The following is a 15,589-nucleotide window of genomic DNA, read 5'->3' as shown; positions in this document are numbered from 1 at the left end:
TATAATAATTTTTAAATAAATATCCTCGTTAATAAACCAGTAATAAAACGCGGTATTTATTAAATAAATAATATTTTATTATATATTTTTTAAATCGAGGTATTCGTACTTCCTTTTATTATTTTCTAATTTTTTTTTTATTCTTTTTTTAATCTTAAATAAACGTTTCGTACTTATTTTAAAAAAAAGGCCTTATTTAATATTATCGCACGCTTAAAAATATTAATTCTTTATTTAAAACTATTTTTTAATTAAGTAATTTATTAATTAATAGCTTTATTTATAATAAATTCGATAGGTTTTTCGTTTAAACTTCCGGTTTTTATACGGTAATTTTAATCGAAAAGTATTAGCGGGTCGTTAAATCTTTTCCTATCCTAGTAATTAACTATTATATAGTAATCTGTTATTATAAGCTAGTTAGTTTCCTTTTATATAATTATTTATAAACCGTTTATTAATTAAGTACGTATTTTTAACCGGGTTTTAATATAATTCTTCCGTTAAATATTGTTCCGAAATCTTTTAATTTATTATTATATTTAATAATACGCGAAGGTTTAAAAATAACGCTTTATATATTAGTTTTTAATAAATAAAGGTTGGTAAAAGTTCCGGAACTTCTCGACAAGCTTTTATGACGGAGGTATAAAAAGCGATCTCTCCTTTAAATCCCTTTCCGAGGGCTCGTTATACGAATTAAAGTTTATTTAGCAAGATTTCTAAAACTTCGATAAGTTATTTTTCGGCGTTTTTACTTTTTATTTATATAAAAAAAGTTATTATTTAATTCGTAAAATATTATACGTAATTTATTATTATATTAAAATATAAATTTATTAAATAATATATCTCGTTTTATTTCTTTTTAAGTTTAATATAATTAAAATAAAATACTTCCGCACGGCCGAAAAATATATTTAAAAAAACTATATAATATTAAGTTTTTAATATATCTAACCGTTAATATATTTCGATAAATATCCGTACTTTATTATAAAAAATGTCGTATAGCTTACCGGTATAATTCTTTTCCTTCCTTTACACCTTTAAAAAAGTAACGACCTTATTTTAATTAATTTTACTATTATAAATAGCTCGGCTTAAAAAGATATTATATTTCGTAACGTACACTAGACTAAATAATTATACGGTCTGGTCCAGCGGTACTAGAGTTAAAAAAAAAAAAAGGACGATATCTTACGACGTTTAAATACTTAGAAATTTAGGGTTAAACGTCGAGCCTAAAATGTCCCGTAGTATCGCGAACGATTACTCCGTATAAAAACCGGGTGTCTCTCGCTTAGGCGGCGGTTATTCGACTATCTATTTTAAGGAAGAGTATAGAACATCTTTTTTTCGGGTTTTCGAAGTCGGTTCTACCGGTCGGTCCTATTAGTATATAAGAGCGGCCGGTAGTATTAATTTTACGAGCTTGCTTTTAAAAGATCCGCTTATCGGTATATTAATTCCGTTTTTTTCGAGGTAATAATAGAGCTCTTTTTAAAATATACGGTTAACTTAATCGAAATAGTATTTAATTTATTCTTTAAATTTTATATTAAATATTTTTTAAAAGAAAGTTCTTTTTATTTTTAATATATAAGCTAACTAACGATACTACGGTCACCTTATATAACGGCGACCTTAAAAACTAATAATAATATTATATAATAATAATATGAATAATTTAATTAAAAATTAATATAAAATCTTAAAAATACCGTTTTAATCCCGAAACGCTTTTATAACACTTTTAATTTTAGATTTAGAGTTAGACTTAATTATAACGGCTTTCGGCGTTAACGATGGAGGAAGTAATAGCCTGGGGTTCCGGTATAACGCTATTTATTTCCCTTTTAATTATTATAGTATCTCGTATACGCGTAAACTTCTAGTTAAGGTTAGGTATTACTTTTTTTTTTTTACTTCTTTCTTTTTTTAGATTACTTTTTAGAACTAATTTCTCGTACTCTAGTTGGCCGATTTGGCCGTTCAAAGTATTTAGACTTTTTTAGAGTTTTTGGAATAAAACCCGGCGCGTCGTGTTATTGAAAATAGTATTATTATTATTAAGCGTATCCGCTAACTTTTTAATTTAGCGGCTGGTTATAAGTATTAGTAATGTTATAGAGGAGAATTGTTTATTAGAAACGTTGGGGGGAGGTTTAGATAGTTTTGTTTTTGTTTAGTTTTTTATTTTTTAGTTTTAGTTATTAAGGGGCTTATTAATATTATAAGGGAATATATTAGTTATGGCTTAGCCGTTAGTTATTATATATGGTTAAATAGTAAACTTTTTAATTAATTCGTAATATTAAAAGAAATCTTTTTTATTTATATTTATATTATTAAGTTTTATATAGTATAGGGTTATTTTTTAGTGGTAAGTATTTTTTAATATATTAAAGGGATTAAGATTTAAGGGTTATAATAGGTATAACGAGTGTGCCGGAAGGAAGAGAAGTTATATTTTATATTTTAAGTATATTATAATAAAGTCCTCGTTTATATGGTTAGTATAACTATTTAAGATAATAAGTTATTATTAGTTTTCGTTTTTAGGCTTTATATAAGGGATAAAGACTTTATTTAATTATATTAAGGCTAATTCCTTATTAGTCTAGCTTTTAAGGGATGCTGTAAAGACTTAATTCTTTATGGTATCCGTTAGCGAGTCCTTTTTTTCTGGAAATTATTACTATTGGATTTATTAACCTTTAAATATGATAAGAGGAGGCAAGGCTCGGCTTAAAGCGTTATTATATTCGACCGTAGAAGCCTATTTTCGGTTAAGGGAGTTTATAATTAATATTTTTTTTTATTTTAATAAGTTTAATAATTATTATATTCGTTTTATAGCCGAGCTGGTTACCGATCTTATCGACATTAAACCGAAACTCCGGAGGGATCGATTTTAGAATAGGATTATTAAGCCGTTCGAAAAACTCGATAATTTTTTTTACGGAAATTACGTTAAGTTTTAAGAAATTTATCCTTTTAAAAAAAGTAGTACTAATAAATAAATAGCGAGTAATAAATCTTTTAACCTAGTGTTTACCGAGTATTATATTAATCCCGTTAATTTAAAAAATCTTTTAAGTAAATATTTAAAAAATAACGTACGCCGGTAAATAGCTTAAATTATACTATATAAGGTACTAAATCACGATCTGAAACTTTTCCGCTATTATTAAGGTTTAGAAGGACTTATTCCGTTATTTTATAATTTTTTAGCTATAAATCCGAGCTTTCAAAGTTATTTTAGGGATATTATGCTTTTCGGCGGCTTATTTTATTAACGAGCTATTTATAACATTTTAAATCGCGCGTTATAATACTAACTCGTTAAGTTTACGGCCTATCGAAAAGAGGAAAAGAAAAGAAAGACGATAATATTATTTAATTAATTATAAATTAAAAGCTAACTAGTTTATATACTAATTTATGTGTGGTACTATTAAGGGTTATTTAAATTTAGGGGTCGCCGTTATATGAGGTGACCGTAGCACCGTCAGCTGGCTTAGTATTTTAAAAAGTATTATATAAAGTACGTTATAAGTAGTTCGGGTATAGTTTTTTTAAAGAATATTTTTAAAAGTTTAAATTCTTAAAAAGCGAGGTTAACGTTTCTTTTTTAAACTATTAAAAAAATTCCGATATTTTAAAATATTTCTTTATACGTAAACGGTTCGAGGTCTAAGGTCGTCGGTCTATCTAAGTTCGATACGTTTAGGCTTAATCTCGATTCGCCGACCGCGATTAACTTTATTTAATAAAGATTATTATTTTATAAATTATATAATAAAGTTATTTAAATATTTAATTATATATAGCTTAACTAATCTCGCGTATAATTCGAAACCTAGTCTCCTCTTTATAATATATACTCGGGAAAAGAGGTTCCTCCTCGTACGGTTAATTCAGTTCGGCTCTTCCTCCGAATTTCTAACGGGCGGAAATTCTCGGGGCTCCTTAACACGGTCGCCTTTATATCGGTAAGGGCGTAAAACCGTCTCTTTACTTTTATTAATCTATAATCGTTACGGGTAACCACTAATTAGTATTAAATAAGCTCTTATATGTATATATAAATTTCCGGTTTTAATCAAGGTTTAATCGTTATATTCTATTATTTATATTTATCTTTAATACTAGCTACGAGGGGCATCGTATACCCCTCTTTATAAAATAAAAAAAGGGTTCGTACGCGTAGGCACGTAGCACCCCTTTTAGAGTAATATAGACAGCTTTAGTTCTAGCTGTTCTAACATATATTTTAAATTTAAGCTATTAAACTTAAAAATAAGTATAATATAAATAAGCATAGTATTTTAAAAGGTTAAAAAAGTAATAGCTTTATAATAAATAGTTCAAATTACGTTTTATTTAATAAAAACAGCTTAATTTAAAGTATTAAATAATTATATTAAAATATATATCGGTATTTAATAAGGGTATCCCTCTTTTAATAATTTATAAAAATAAATCGGTCTAAGAGTAATAGTTCCCTAAAAACTCGATAAATTTTAAGGATAAAAGTTTAATACGAGTAATAAAGGCTGGACGAATAACGAGATCGCCATTAAATAGCTCGAAAATATCTTTATCTTAGAAACCGCCTCGAACGATTCGAAGGATACTCGTTTATTTATTCTAGATAAGTATAGCAGTTATATAACCAACGATTTTATATCCCTTTACTACTAGAATAACATTTATTTATTATTTTTACCCCTTTATTTATTATATATTCTTTAACCCCTCAATATTAAAGTCTTTACTTTTATAAAAGCTTAGTATTAAAAGAAGATCGGTTTCTTAACTTTATTAACGGATTTATCCTCTATTAATAAATAAAACTTCTTTATATATTATATTAAAGCTCGTAAAAAGACTTTATTAGTTTAAAATATTAAGGGTAATTAGCGTGGTAATAGTTCTTAGCTCGTATATATTATTAAGCCACTCACTAGCCCTCTTTTATTCGAAAACACTAATTAAAAGTGACTAAAAAAAATAATACAGGTCTTAGTTAATTAAAATAAAGCTTTCACACTTATTTAAACTCCTTTAACTAATAATATATTATAATTAATATTAAAAAAATGTGTTAATTTAAAGCGTTAAGTTTAATACTTTTATTAATTAAGTTAAAATAACCTTATTATATAACGCTAGTTATTTAAAAAAAATTAAAAAAGATATTATAAAAAGGATTATTTATTAATTAATACGAAATTATAAATATAGTCTTTAAAAGAGAAATTAAAGCTTATAAAGCCTCGAAAAAAGCGAAGGGTATAAATTAACTCGAATTTAAAATTCGCATTAATTAAAAATATATAATATATAAGAGAGTAGCTAAACTAAGTTAAAATTAAAGACTTAGATTCTAAGATATCTATTATATTTATAATCGAAAACGATTATATTATAGTTTAAAATTAAAGGAATAGTAGCCATTTAAAGTTAATGGTCAATTTCCGCGTTCTATTTTAATAGGGTGTCGGTTATAGGGTGACATACGTAATAGCCTCCTCCTCAGATGTTGTGGTTACCAAAACAAAACCCAAGATTTTCCGGGCACACCAACTTTACAGCGTAGCTAGGTGGTTGATTTTCAGTCACCGAGCCTAAATCAAGTGGGTGTAGTCCCTTACACGTTTTTTCATCACATATTGGGTGAAGCAAACATACCGCCCACGTTTTGTTGCAACTCAATGCACCTGATACAGTCTTACCGGGCAACTACCCCTTGCGTGCACAAGAACATCACTCTCACCTGACTGCATTCTCGAGGGACGTTCAAGCGGGGTCTGGGTTTCGGCACCTCTCTCATTTCCTCAACCAACCTCCATCTGCGCGCGCTGTTCAGCAAGGTCCGCGGAAACCATGTCGTGCGACGATGCGCCACTGGCACATCTCCCCGTGGAGGTCCACGCCCATATCCTGTCTTACTTGGCCACTTCTGACAGGCAGAATCTGCGCTTGGTCAGCACCTATTTTCAGCACAAGACGCCGCTGCAACTCACCCGTGTTTTCTTATCTGCCAATCCAAGAAACATCAACGTTTTCCGCGCTATCGCAGACCATGAAGCCTTGCGGAATGGGGTAACTGAAATCATCTGGGACGATGCAGTCTTCCCGGCAATGAACGTTCAGAGGATAGAGCACATCTGGGTGGACGACGCCACCTTTACCGAGTCACGAGCCCTGACGATGACATTTCGCCTCCTGGTTGGTTCGTACGGGGTTGCGAGGAAAGCCTTGAAGGGTTCCTAAGACGCCAGGGCAAGAACGAATCCAACCTTAGATCAGAGTCGCAACTGCCCCTCACGGTATCCTATGCTTACTACGAAGATCTTAAAATCTGCAGGAGAAGAATCACACCTGCCGCTCACGGGCTCCTACATGAGCCTCTATACGAGACGCCCATGATCCGTGGTTTCCCAAATGGCTTTACCTATCCGATTCCGCGTGGCTGGCCAACCCAGCGGCACCAGGGTTCATCCCCTCCAATACCACCTCCGTGGGGAGTCGAGTACGTGAGGAGGCAATGGTGCGGGATCTCTACCGTCTTGCGCGCTCTGGTCGAGCAGGAAAACGGCGTTGTCGAGCTGGTCGTAGACGTGCATGGACTCTGTACAGGCATGAACCCCACCATGTTCAACGACCCAGCATACGAGGCGTATCAGGATCTCGTCGCCCTCCTCCGCAAGCCCGGATTTCGTCGCATCGGCCTATCCCTTCTCGCCGCTCAAGAACAGTATCAGCAGAAACCCCCCTGCAGCGACGGGCGCTTGCGGCGTAATTTGAGCGAAGGAAAGGATCTGGAATATGTACACTTGACTACAGACTTAACCCCCAACATGGACCATGATGTTTCACATTTTCACAATTCTCCATTGGACGAGATCTGCCTCCAGCGCGATCTCTGCCCGTCGAGGCGTGACCGAAGCTTAAACACCTCGTGTTGACCGGTTTCTACCTGTGGCAAGACGACCTGATGAACTTACTTGCCGACATGCCGCCCTCTTTACGGTCTGCGGAGTTGAGCAACCTACGTTTCATTACGTGCATGGGTGATGCTGGCAGCTACCGGAGTCTGCTTTGTGACATGCGCCACAAGCTGGACTGGCGTGGACGACCCGCCGGAGAGAGGCCCAGGGTGGCGATCACCGTCGGAAACGGATTCAAGCAGCAGACCGTGGTGGACCGGGTGGTTAGTGTCGAGGAGGAATTGTCGGACTTCCTCTGCAACGACGGGCGGAATCCCTTTGGGGATGAGGCAGATGTGGCGCCAAATCAGATTAGGTGGGGCCTCGGCGTCGAATGGGATGTAGTTGACCCGGATTTTGAGATGCCCTGGTAGGGAGATCGTTGAAAATGGCGACACCTTGAACGCTGCATGAGGGTGCCCTCTTCTTGGCCGCTAGGATGGGACCGGCTTACAAGGCGGTAAGTCCGCGCAGGCCAAATAGACGCTGTGTCTATGGAGAGTGTCTCAACAAGGTTGAGAAGAGGAAAACTCGGAGAGCTCAAGTCTGTCCGTATCACTGCCTGAGCAGCCATTCAAGGTGTTCTTACATAGCTATTGCAACAATCCCAAACCATTCATCAGCGTAGCTCCTTAGTCCGGTTTCATCATTGCAGACAACAACGATAACAGTTTTAATGAGAGGCGGAATCTCGTAATTAATGGTCATCCATATGCCATATGGTGTTTGTTTGCAGAAGCTAAAAAGCATGAAAAAGGGCCACGACTGAATCGAATGCGGGAAACAACATTCAGACCATCCCGCGACGCAAAGCAAACCTGCAAATCCAGCTGCCTTCGTGGCTTATAGTATCCCGTCACCCCTAGAACATCCGGTCCAACTTTATATAGGAGCCAGTGGGCCTTGGCTGGGTCCGTGAGGCAGCAGCCTGTGGCTGACTAGGTAAGTGGTCTGATGCAGCCATTATTCCAATATATTCCAGGAAACCACTTGAAATAATTCTACTTACTGGCCTTAATCACCACTCTCGCGAAGTGAGCCTAACCTCTGCTATAATCCATATTGCTTTGCCCATCCCGCTCACCAGCATCTTCCCTTACTTGTACACTTGTACAATGGCAACCCTTCCGGAATCGGTCTCAGGCTGCAACTCCTGTCAGGGCATCTGGAGACGATTCACCGATCCTGATTTCACAGCCGCCGCCAACTTTGGGTTGTCTACAGACGCGCTATCGGTTTCTTTACCCAACCCACCGGCCTCTCGTGGAGCACTTCGTCGACGTCCTTCGCTCGGAGAATGCGGGCAAGTCTCTACCTGGCACAACCGACATGGGCATCCGAAAGCGCCGCAAGGAAGCCAGAGTCCATATGGTCGAGTCCCTCTACGAGGGGGGCGTGTTTTGGGAATGGCCACCAGAGTTACAGAGGAGTGAAATCAAAAGTACTAACCTGTGATCGTAACGTTCCGGGTTTATGTACTTCCATGGCTGGTAGTCGTGGTTTTGCTCAGGCCAGATATCACCGATGTAGTGACTCTCCGGCCCATCGTTCCAGGTCTGAAATTGCACGTAGTTGGGTCGCGGGCTCATGGCCAGGATGTTTTCCATACGAACCGGCAGATCCATGTCACCGAGCCGGTAGAGGTTAGTCTTGTAGGCTGACTTGTACTGCAGAGGACTGATAGGGATCATATATTCGGCGCCGTGGTAGAGCGCCGCGTGGAAAGGCTTCATGTCGGGACCGACGTCGCCCGGAAAAGCGCGGCCGTGGCCTGCATATGCAGGCCATGAGCTCTCCCAGCTGGCGATGCCGTCGACCGTCTCGCCCCAGTGCTCCCTGTTGTTTTCAACGGGTTAGCTTTCGATCGATAAGTAGGGGGGTAAGTTAGGCAACTTGCCACCCCGCCTTCCGCACCCTCGTAGTATCCCGTTGTGTTGCCAAAATCGGGCATGAAAAAGAGGTTGCCCTCGTCCCAATTCTCTCGCCACGCATTGAATTCCTTTCTAGACCAGTCGGCCGCAGAGAAGGCTGTTCGGGGTAGTTATGTAAGCCGAAGCATCCTCGGAGCTTCCCAGCCAGTGGCGAGAAGAGGGGGCTACTTACTGCTGACAAGGTTCTTGCCGTTGATCTTGAACCATCCATCTGAGCCTTTATACTTGTTCCAGATATCCGTGTAGTCGTTGGCGTAGTCACAGCACGAGGCTCCGTTCCAGCATGCATCGCCCGAGGCATAAAGAACCATATTCAAGTAGACACCCATGCCGGCGGCCGCTGCGTTGTTGAACATGTAACCAAGGACGTCATCGACCCAGTCTGTCTCAACACAGCCAACATTCATCGCAAAGGCGTAGAACCTGCAGAAACAATCAACATGAGCGATAGCGGAGATAAGGCAGTCTGCGGGATCCATCGAACTTACCCGGCAGCTTTCGCATTTTTCAGATCCGTCTTTACATGCTCTTCTGTGACCTTGCCAAGCTGTGTGTAAGACCTTGTGTCAGCCGTCGATGCATGGTGAAGTAGGCCAAAGGATAGCCCAAAGAAAAGGATTTACCATGTAATGGGCTATCGCAGCCTTTGAAGCGACTTGAGTGGCCAGCAACAGTGTACCACTTAGCAGCGTCAGCGCACGAGCTCCCGTCATCTTGACTGTTGGGTCGATGGCTTAGAGCGTGTGTTGATCAAAGGAGGAAACGAAGTAGCCGCCGCTGCAGACGAAGGTTTTATATATCCAACATCACCGTCTCATCCCGCTAGGATGCCCCCCTGTGGGTTGTACGGCCTCCGTTCTACCGGCAGGGATGCGCCCCAAATTTCGGTTGTCCAGCCCTGCACTCAGACAGAGCGATATCCAAAATCCAAAAAGGAAAATGGCGTGAGGTGAAGCCATCCTCGACTTGAGACCCACGATTCCAGATCCCGCAACTTACAGTGGGCAAGCATGTCCTCTATTTGTAGCCACGAACTGCATTGGTGCTGTCCAATAAGGCCAATTGAACTAGTCGCGAAAGACTTCGCATACGTTGGTGGTTGAAGGGGCCCGAAGACTATCTATACCCAAGCAAGCAAGTTCGGGTGAGCCCGGTGCGCTTGGTGAGCTTTGCATTGGATCCTAAACCCGAAAGAGTGGTAGCGATCGCGTATATGGTGGATCACGCATATTGTACAGCCCTGTGGGATGCGACCGAGACCCTTATTATCTACAGTCAGCAGTCAGGCCGGGGCTAACAAGATGTCGACGAACGAGATTTCCATTTCTAATGGGCCAAGCAGAACTCCAAGAAGCAGAGTGGGCCTGACGGCCTTTCAAGCTTTCTCCCCTTGGATAGCGAACCAAACGGCATCATTCACACCCCAGCAGTTCTCCGCTTCAACGCTCCCCATTTGACCCATATCACGGCACTATTGGTCTTTGGGGACTTGGCATACTCCACGGGCACGGCAAACTAGTTTGGGACTGATAATGGTCCAATTGGGTGGGTTTACTTGTCCCCGTGAGCAGACGGTTTCCGTTTTCAGTAACCGATACCCTGGACGATACCGAAAGCAGGCCTGCCGGCTGGGGCTTTTTACGGCGCTACAGGCCCGGGCTCGACTCATCTCAGCTCTCGGATCAGCAGGCGCTTATATCCAACGGACTTGCACAACACCCACGTTCCCGTAAAAAGGGTATGCACCGCTGCGAACCTGTAGAGGGGTAAAATTATTCCCGAGTTGACTATGGGCTCGGTGGGATGGACTCATCAAAGAGGGCATTCACAGCCAAATCCTGGTCGAGAAAAAGTTCACCGTGGCCTTGTCCAATACCGAGGCGGAGGACATTTCGCTATCTCCGAGTCGTGCTTTCTTGGCTCCGGATGTCTGCCTCCAGGGGCCCAATTCACCCCGGTCGCCTCCTTCAGACATCTGAGCGAATTGGGGGTTCAGCTGGCGGTGGCGATGTTAGATCTCAGGACACCCAAATCTAGAAAAGGAGGCTGAGTCCAGCCTCGCGGGATAAGTGCTGAGCGACGAATCAGAAATCACACAAGATAGTAGAGCGGCTACCCGACGACTGCTGGGAATGAACAATATAAAAGTTGCCTTCTCCTCCTTCTCTTTCCTCTCTATTTTTTGATCCGTACCAGGTCAACAAAGCAGAAGCAAAAGGCTTCTACATCCCAAGTTACTCCCAATTACAAACTCAAGTCCCTCCCGTTGCAAAATATCCATACATACATATTTCAGATGAAGCTTGATATGCAGTCTCTACAAGTGATGATGTCTCTGATGCTATTGGCTCCTAGCAGTGCAGCAGAGGCAACCGCAACACCAACTGCCACATTATTGCCATTCCTATGATACCCCCAGGTTTGATGTCTAAAAGGGGCTGGCTCGTGGATAGTGTGAGCTAAGAATCTAGAGCAAAGCAGAATAAAGGAAGATGGGAGAAAACGATACAGGACGACGTCTGCGATCGCCGGATTAAAGATGCTCAGTCCGAGGTATGTTGCGAGCAAGAGGGACCATACAGATCGAGTTAAAGCGGTATCACTTGGCTAGCGATTTGAATGAAACTAGGAAGCGCGAGGCGTCTACCGAGCACACGGATGGCCTGATGTTGTCCATTTTAGAAGATAGGAGTGTTCTCTCCGCGCTAGCGTGTCTCCAAGCATGATGGATGGAGAAGGAGAAAGAAGAACACAGTAAAATGTATAACGGGAGGACACGGACGAGGACGAGGTAGACTCGGAGCCTTAGATAGTGGAAGACGCCCATCTCAGGCACTACGTAGAGTATGCGACAAAACCCCTGGATAGAATCTCGTAGTAACTATAAGATCAAGAAAGGCATAGTAGTTCCAGGCCAAGCTTGATATATTCCCGCTCTTCAGCTCTTGTCGTAACGAGTGGGACACAAATACGACTTGGCTACATAGATAGAATAAGCGATTGCAAGTTCAAAGAAATAGTAGCAAAGAATTTCAGACAGATACAATAATTAACTTAACATAATTCTCAAACGTCTCTCGAGTTCGGAAAGCTTTATATGCAGTATGAACCAGGTCTCCATGCTCTTGGTATTTCTAGGGGTGTCTACACTATGCCATGTATAGCCCCCCTAATAAGTCCGGAATGTTCTACAGTCCCTGCAGGAATCGTAACATTTCCCAGGTACCCGCAATTCTCCTCACTGTCGCCCCTCGTGCGACGACATCATACACAGCATGGACCATATCGTCGAAGGAACACAATAAGAAAATTGGCCGGGGCTGAAAAAAAGAAATCAACCCTTTCTCCTCAAGTTGCGTCTTGTTTCCTTCCAGGTCTGGACGAAATTCACACATTCACAATCCATCACAACCCACTCAACCTCCTTCCGCATCAACACATAAGCGACCCTTGATTACACAAAGAAACCCCCAAGATGGCTCCCCATCAAAAGCAACACTGCCAAGAAGAAGAAGAAGTCAAAGGGTGAGACGAAGATGCCATGTGCCGATGGGATCAACTACCATGGCAAGCGCCCCTTCTCCGGCACAGTGGGCGCTGACGGGAAAGTCACATGCGGACTATGCAGTGCCGACGCCGCTTCCAAGGGCCTCCCTTATAATAGAAGAATGAATAACACACACCACTACATCAGCAGCCACATCTCGTCGATGCACAAACACGACTCAGCCTACCTCCGAGGTCAGCAGCGAAGCCAGGGCCACATCTGGAGCTGTACTTGTGGTCGCTACCAGCCGGGCGCCGAGAACAACTGGCACTCCCTCGAGCGTCACATCCGAGGTGCTCATCGTTTCAGGGGCCCCTCAGATGCCATCAAATCCCAGGGATTTGTAAGTTAAAGCTTCTCACTTATTATTCTTAAGGGTTACTGTCATCTCCAATTTTTAGTAATACGGTTTGCCTAATACCTCTTTCTTCTAGGCCGAATATGACCCCGACACCGATTCGGTGATCAACCCGAGCCCGACGGCCGCCCAGCAGCAGCAGCAGCAGGATTCCGATAAGAGACTGAGGAGGAAGTGGGAGGAGTTGCCGGCCGTATACGATGAATTTGGACCAGAGTACTACAAGGACGACGACGAGGACGGTCCTTCCGGTGCCGCTGGTGGTCTGATCCAGGCCAATGCTTAAGCCAACTGGAAGATTGGGAGAGATGGTTTATTCGTTTGGGGGGCATTGTCAGAATGGTTCGCTGTCGTCGACCAAAAGCCTATGGTCATCTTTGAGATGCAGAATATTGTCCCGAAGAAGACGAGAAGATAAACCCTTGCTATTAGTCGAGAAAGCGCTGCCGCATCTGCCGAGTTCAGCTCAGCCCCTGTATATAATGCTAGGTAATGGATAGCTCCGTTGATCTGAACTCAGTCGCTATTGTTGGTATTTTCTCCTTAGGGCTACTTTTTCCCCCATCGTCGCCCCTTAGTCTGATGATACACATCGTAACAACGCATCCTTCAATGCAGCACCGTTTATTGTATTATCGCGTAATGACTCAAGTTGGGCATTGAAGTAATTAACTGAGACTTCAGAAGTGATGCCTCACAGCTCGCCCTGGCCTAGATCCGCGTACACTCCGGCCCGCAAGATTACGATGATCTAATACAGGTGCCACAGGAGCCTTTCGTTTGGTTTGGATAAGCGCAAGCTGGTTGGTATTCCGGTGGAGGAGGAAACAGATAGATGCCATACTGGCAACCTTCGACGTCGTGGGGCCATCGCGAGATTCCTGGCATGGAGGACCACCTCTAAAACTGGATTTCCAACCGTTTTGCCATTAAGGATTACTGTTCCAGCCCCACAGCCATCCCTGGTCTTGTCCAACAAATAAATCAAGGGGCGGGGTCTCGCACGTCGGCCCTTGCGTGTTGCCATTCGCTACGTCGCCAGGTGCGTACCTGATCGCTACTCGTTTCGCAGCCAGCCCAGTTTCAGCGGTGGCACACCAAGCCTAAGGGATTAAAAGACAGAAACAGATTGCGACGTACCTTTTTCGAAATCTAGCAAGGCCTGTGTCACGGACATGTTCTCGTAGAATTCGAAATCTGCAATCCCGTGTGAGAAGCCGATCCCGTCGTGTGTCATCGAGCAGTCATCCCCGGCCCCTAGAATGTCTACATGCCATCCCCCCCCCCCCCAACGACTCTGAAGTCAGGATAGGTGAGTCGCTGGGCGGCGGCCGGGGCGGCGGCGGGACTTGTAACGGGTAGCCACCCGCGCCCAGATCCGCCACATCCGAGGCTGATAACTCCGCACCGCCCGGCGGAAGCTCTCGTTCTGGTGCGGGGGGAGGCCCGACACCGAGCATATGCTGCATTTCCTGGCCATGACCAGGGCCGTCAGACGACGCAGGATGCCGAGCCCCTGTGACGCCACAATCAACTCGGGCGCGAGGACCATCTGCATGTCCATGGTGCGGCGGACGCCCAGCTTGGGCTCTTGCGACGCCGGGCTCAGCGGGTCCGGAGACGCCATGATGCACAGCGTCACCCCGGCCGTGAACAGATGCAGGGAGATGAGAGCCACGGCGTAGGTGCCCGATGCAAAGGCCCGGATGGCGGGGCACCCCACCAACGACATCTGCAAAGTGGCCTCGCAGCATTCGTGGATGGAGTGACCGAACGGATCGGCACGCGACCCTGGGTGTAGGGGCGTCGGCCTGTTCGTGAAGGACACCTGGTAGGAGAGCAGCGGCCTGTGTATCAAGATACGGGCGTTTTCGTACGCAAACTTGAGCACCAGAGCTTGGAGCCGGAAAATCCGTTTCGTGTTATCGTCGGTGTTTTCATCCGGTTCCCTCACTCCCGCCCGTGGGCCAAGTCCGTCCACACCCACGTCGGTCAACCTCACAGGTCGTAGAACCGGGGTGAGGCATTCTTGCCACTCGCGAAGTCTCGCTTCCAGCCCCGCCACTTTCTTGACCAGGGTCAGGAGGTGGGATGCCTGGTCGGTGATGGGCTCGTTCTGCCGATCCAAGTCTCGCATTTGAAGAAGAGCAGACTGGGTGGGGCGTGGGGCGCATCATGGGTGGTGGCGGCCGAGGACTCGTCGTAGGGGTCCAGGTCTTCGATATCGCAGTCGCCTTCGACCACGCTCAGCGGGAAGCCGTACATCGTAGAGCAGAAGGTCTCGATCTCGTAGACAGCCCACCAACAGCGTCGCCGAGCAGAGAGGACGTAGAGGGCGTATTCTTCCTCGGCCCCGCCTGGAGATCCCGGGCCGACGACAGATGGTGGTGGCACCTTCCGGTGGAGGTTCAAGGCCTGGGCAATGCGCAGCCCACAGCCGCAGATTGGCCACGCAAGCTCTGGTAGCCCGTGGTAGAGGTAGTAGCTCCCGAGCACGACGCACATTTGTACCGCTTCCAGCGTTCCGAGGGACACGACATCCATTGTCCTCAACTTCAAGGTGGTCAGGATGTGTAGTTTGTAGGCTTCGGGCTCGACTTCGTATGCGACCAGTGCCGCAATCTGGGGGGCTGTGATGTATTCCAGGCTGATGGCACACACGGCCAGGAGCACGGCAACATAGCCAAGGCCAAACTGCATCGCTTCCTAGCGATATATGTACTTACTCAAGAAACCACGCAATCACTCCCAC

General features: G+C 43.6%; 4 protein-coding genes across 4 annotated transcripts; 2 read left to right on the top strand and 2 right to left on the bottom strand.

Moving 5' to 3' along the window:
* Positions 1-5,895: 5,895 nt before the first annotated feature.
* PG994_003415 (uncharacterized protein) lies at positions 5,896-7,375 on the top strand (the record flags this gene model as incomplete). Its single annotated transcript, XM_066854824.1, has 3 exons — positions 5,896-6,244; positions 6,322-6,810; positions 7,002-7,375. The coding sequence occupies 3 exons, from the start codon at positions 5,896-5,898 to the stop codon at positions 7,373-7,375; spliced, it is 1,212 nt and encodes a 403-aa protein (XP_066719102.1).
* Positions 7,376-8,312: 937 nt separating this feature from the next.
* PG994_003414 (uncharacterized protein) lies at positions 8,313-9,645 on the bottom strand (the record flags this gene model as incomplete). Its single annotated transcript, XM_066854823.1, has 6 exons — positions 8,313-8,381; positions 8,447-8,833; positions 8,902-9,029; positions 9,105-9,355; positions 9,421-9,479; positions 9,556-9,645. The coding sequence occupies 6 exons, from the start codon at positions 9,643-9,645 to the stop codon at positions 8,313-8,315; spliced, it is 984 nt and encodes a 327-aa protein (XP_066719101.1).
* A 2,823-nt stretch (positions 9,646-12,468) lies between these two features.
* PG994_003413 (uncharacterized protein) lies at positions 12,469-13,123 on the top strand (the record flags this gene model as incomplete). The annotated part of the gene is made up of 2 exons (XM_066854822.1): positions 12,469-12,822; positions 12,914-13,123. 2 exons carry the CDS (start codon positions 12,469-12,471, stop codon positions 13,121-13,123), a joined length of 564 nt encoding a protein of 187 aa, XP_066719100.1.
* A 1,017-nt stretch (positions 13,124-14,140) lies between these two features.
* Positions 14,141-15,537, bottom strand: PG994_003412 (uncharacterized protein; the record flags this gene model as incomplete). The annotated part of the gene is made up of 2 exons (XM_066854821.1): positions 14,141-14,967; positions 14,991-15,537. 2 exons carry the CDS (start codon positions 15,535-15,537, stop codon positions 14,141-14,143), a joined length of 1,374 nt encoding a protein of 457 aa, XP_066719099.1.
* Positions 15,538-15,589: the final 52 nt, after the last annotated feature.

This window comes from Apiospora phragmitis (genome assembly GCF_038363925.1).
Source record: "Apiospora phragmitis strain CBS 135458 chromosome Unknown utg000004l:1.0-3135199.0:1.0-3139288.0, whole genome shotgun sequence".
Classification (NCBI taxonomy): domain Eukaryota; kingdom Fungi; phylum Ascomycota; class Sordariomycetes; order Amphisphaeriales; family Apiosporaceae; genus Apiospora; species Apiospora phragmitis.
Note: the sequence above shows the minus strand (reverse complement) of the source record. Positions and strands in the feature narration are given on the sequence as shown.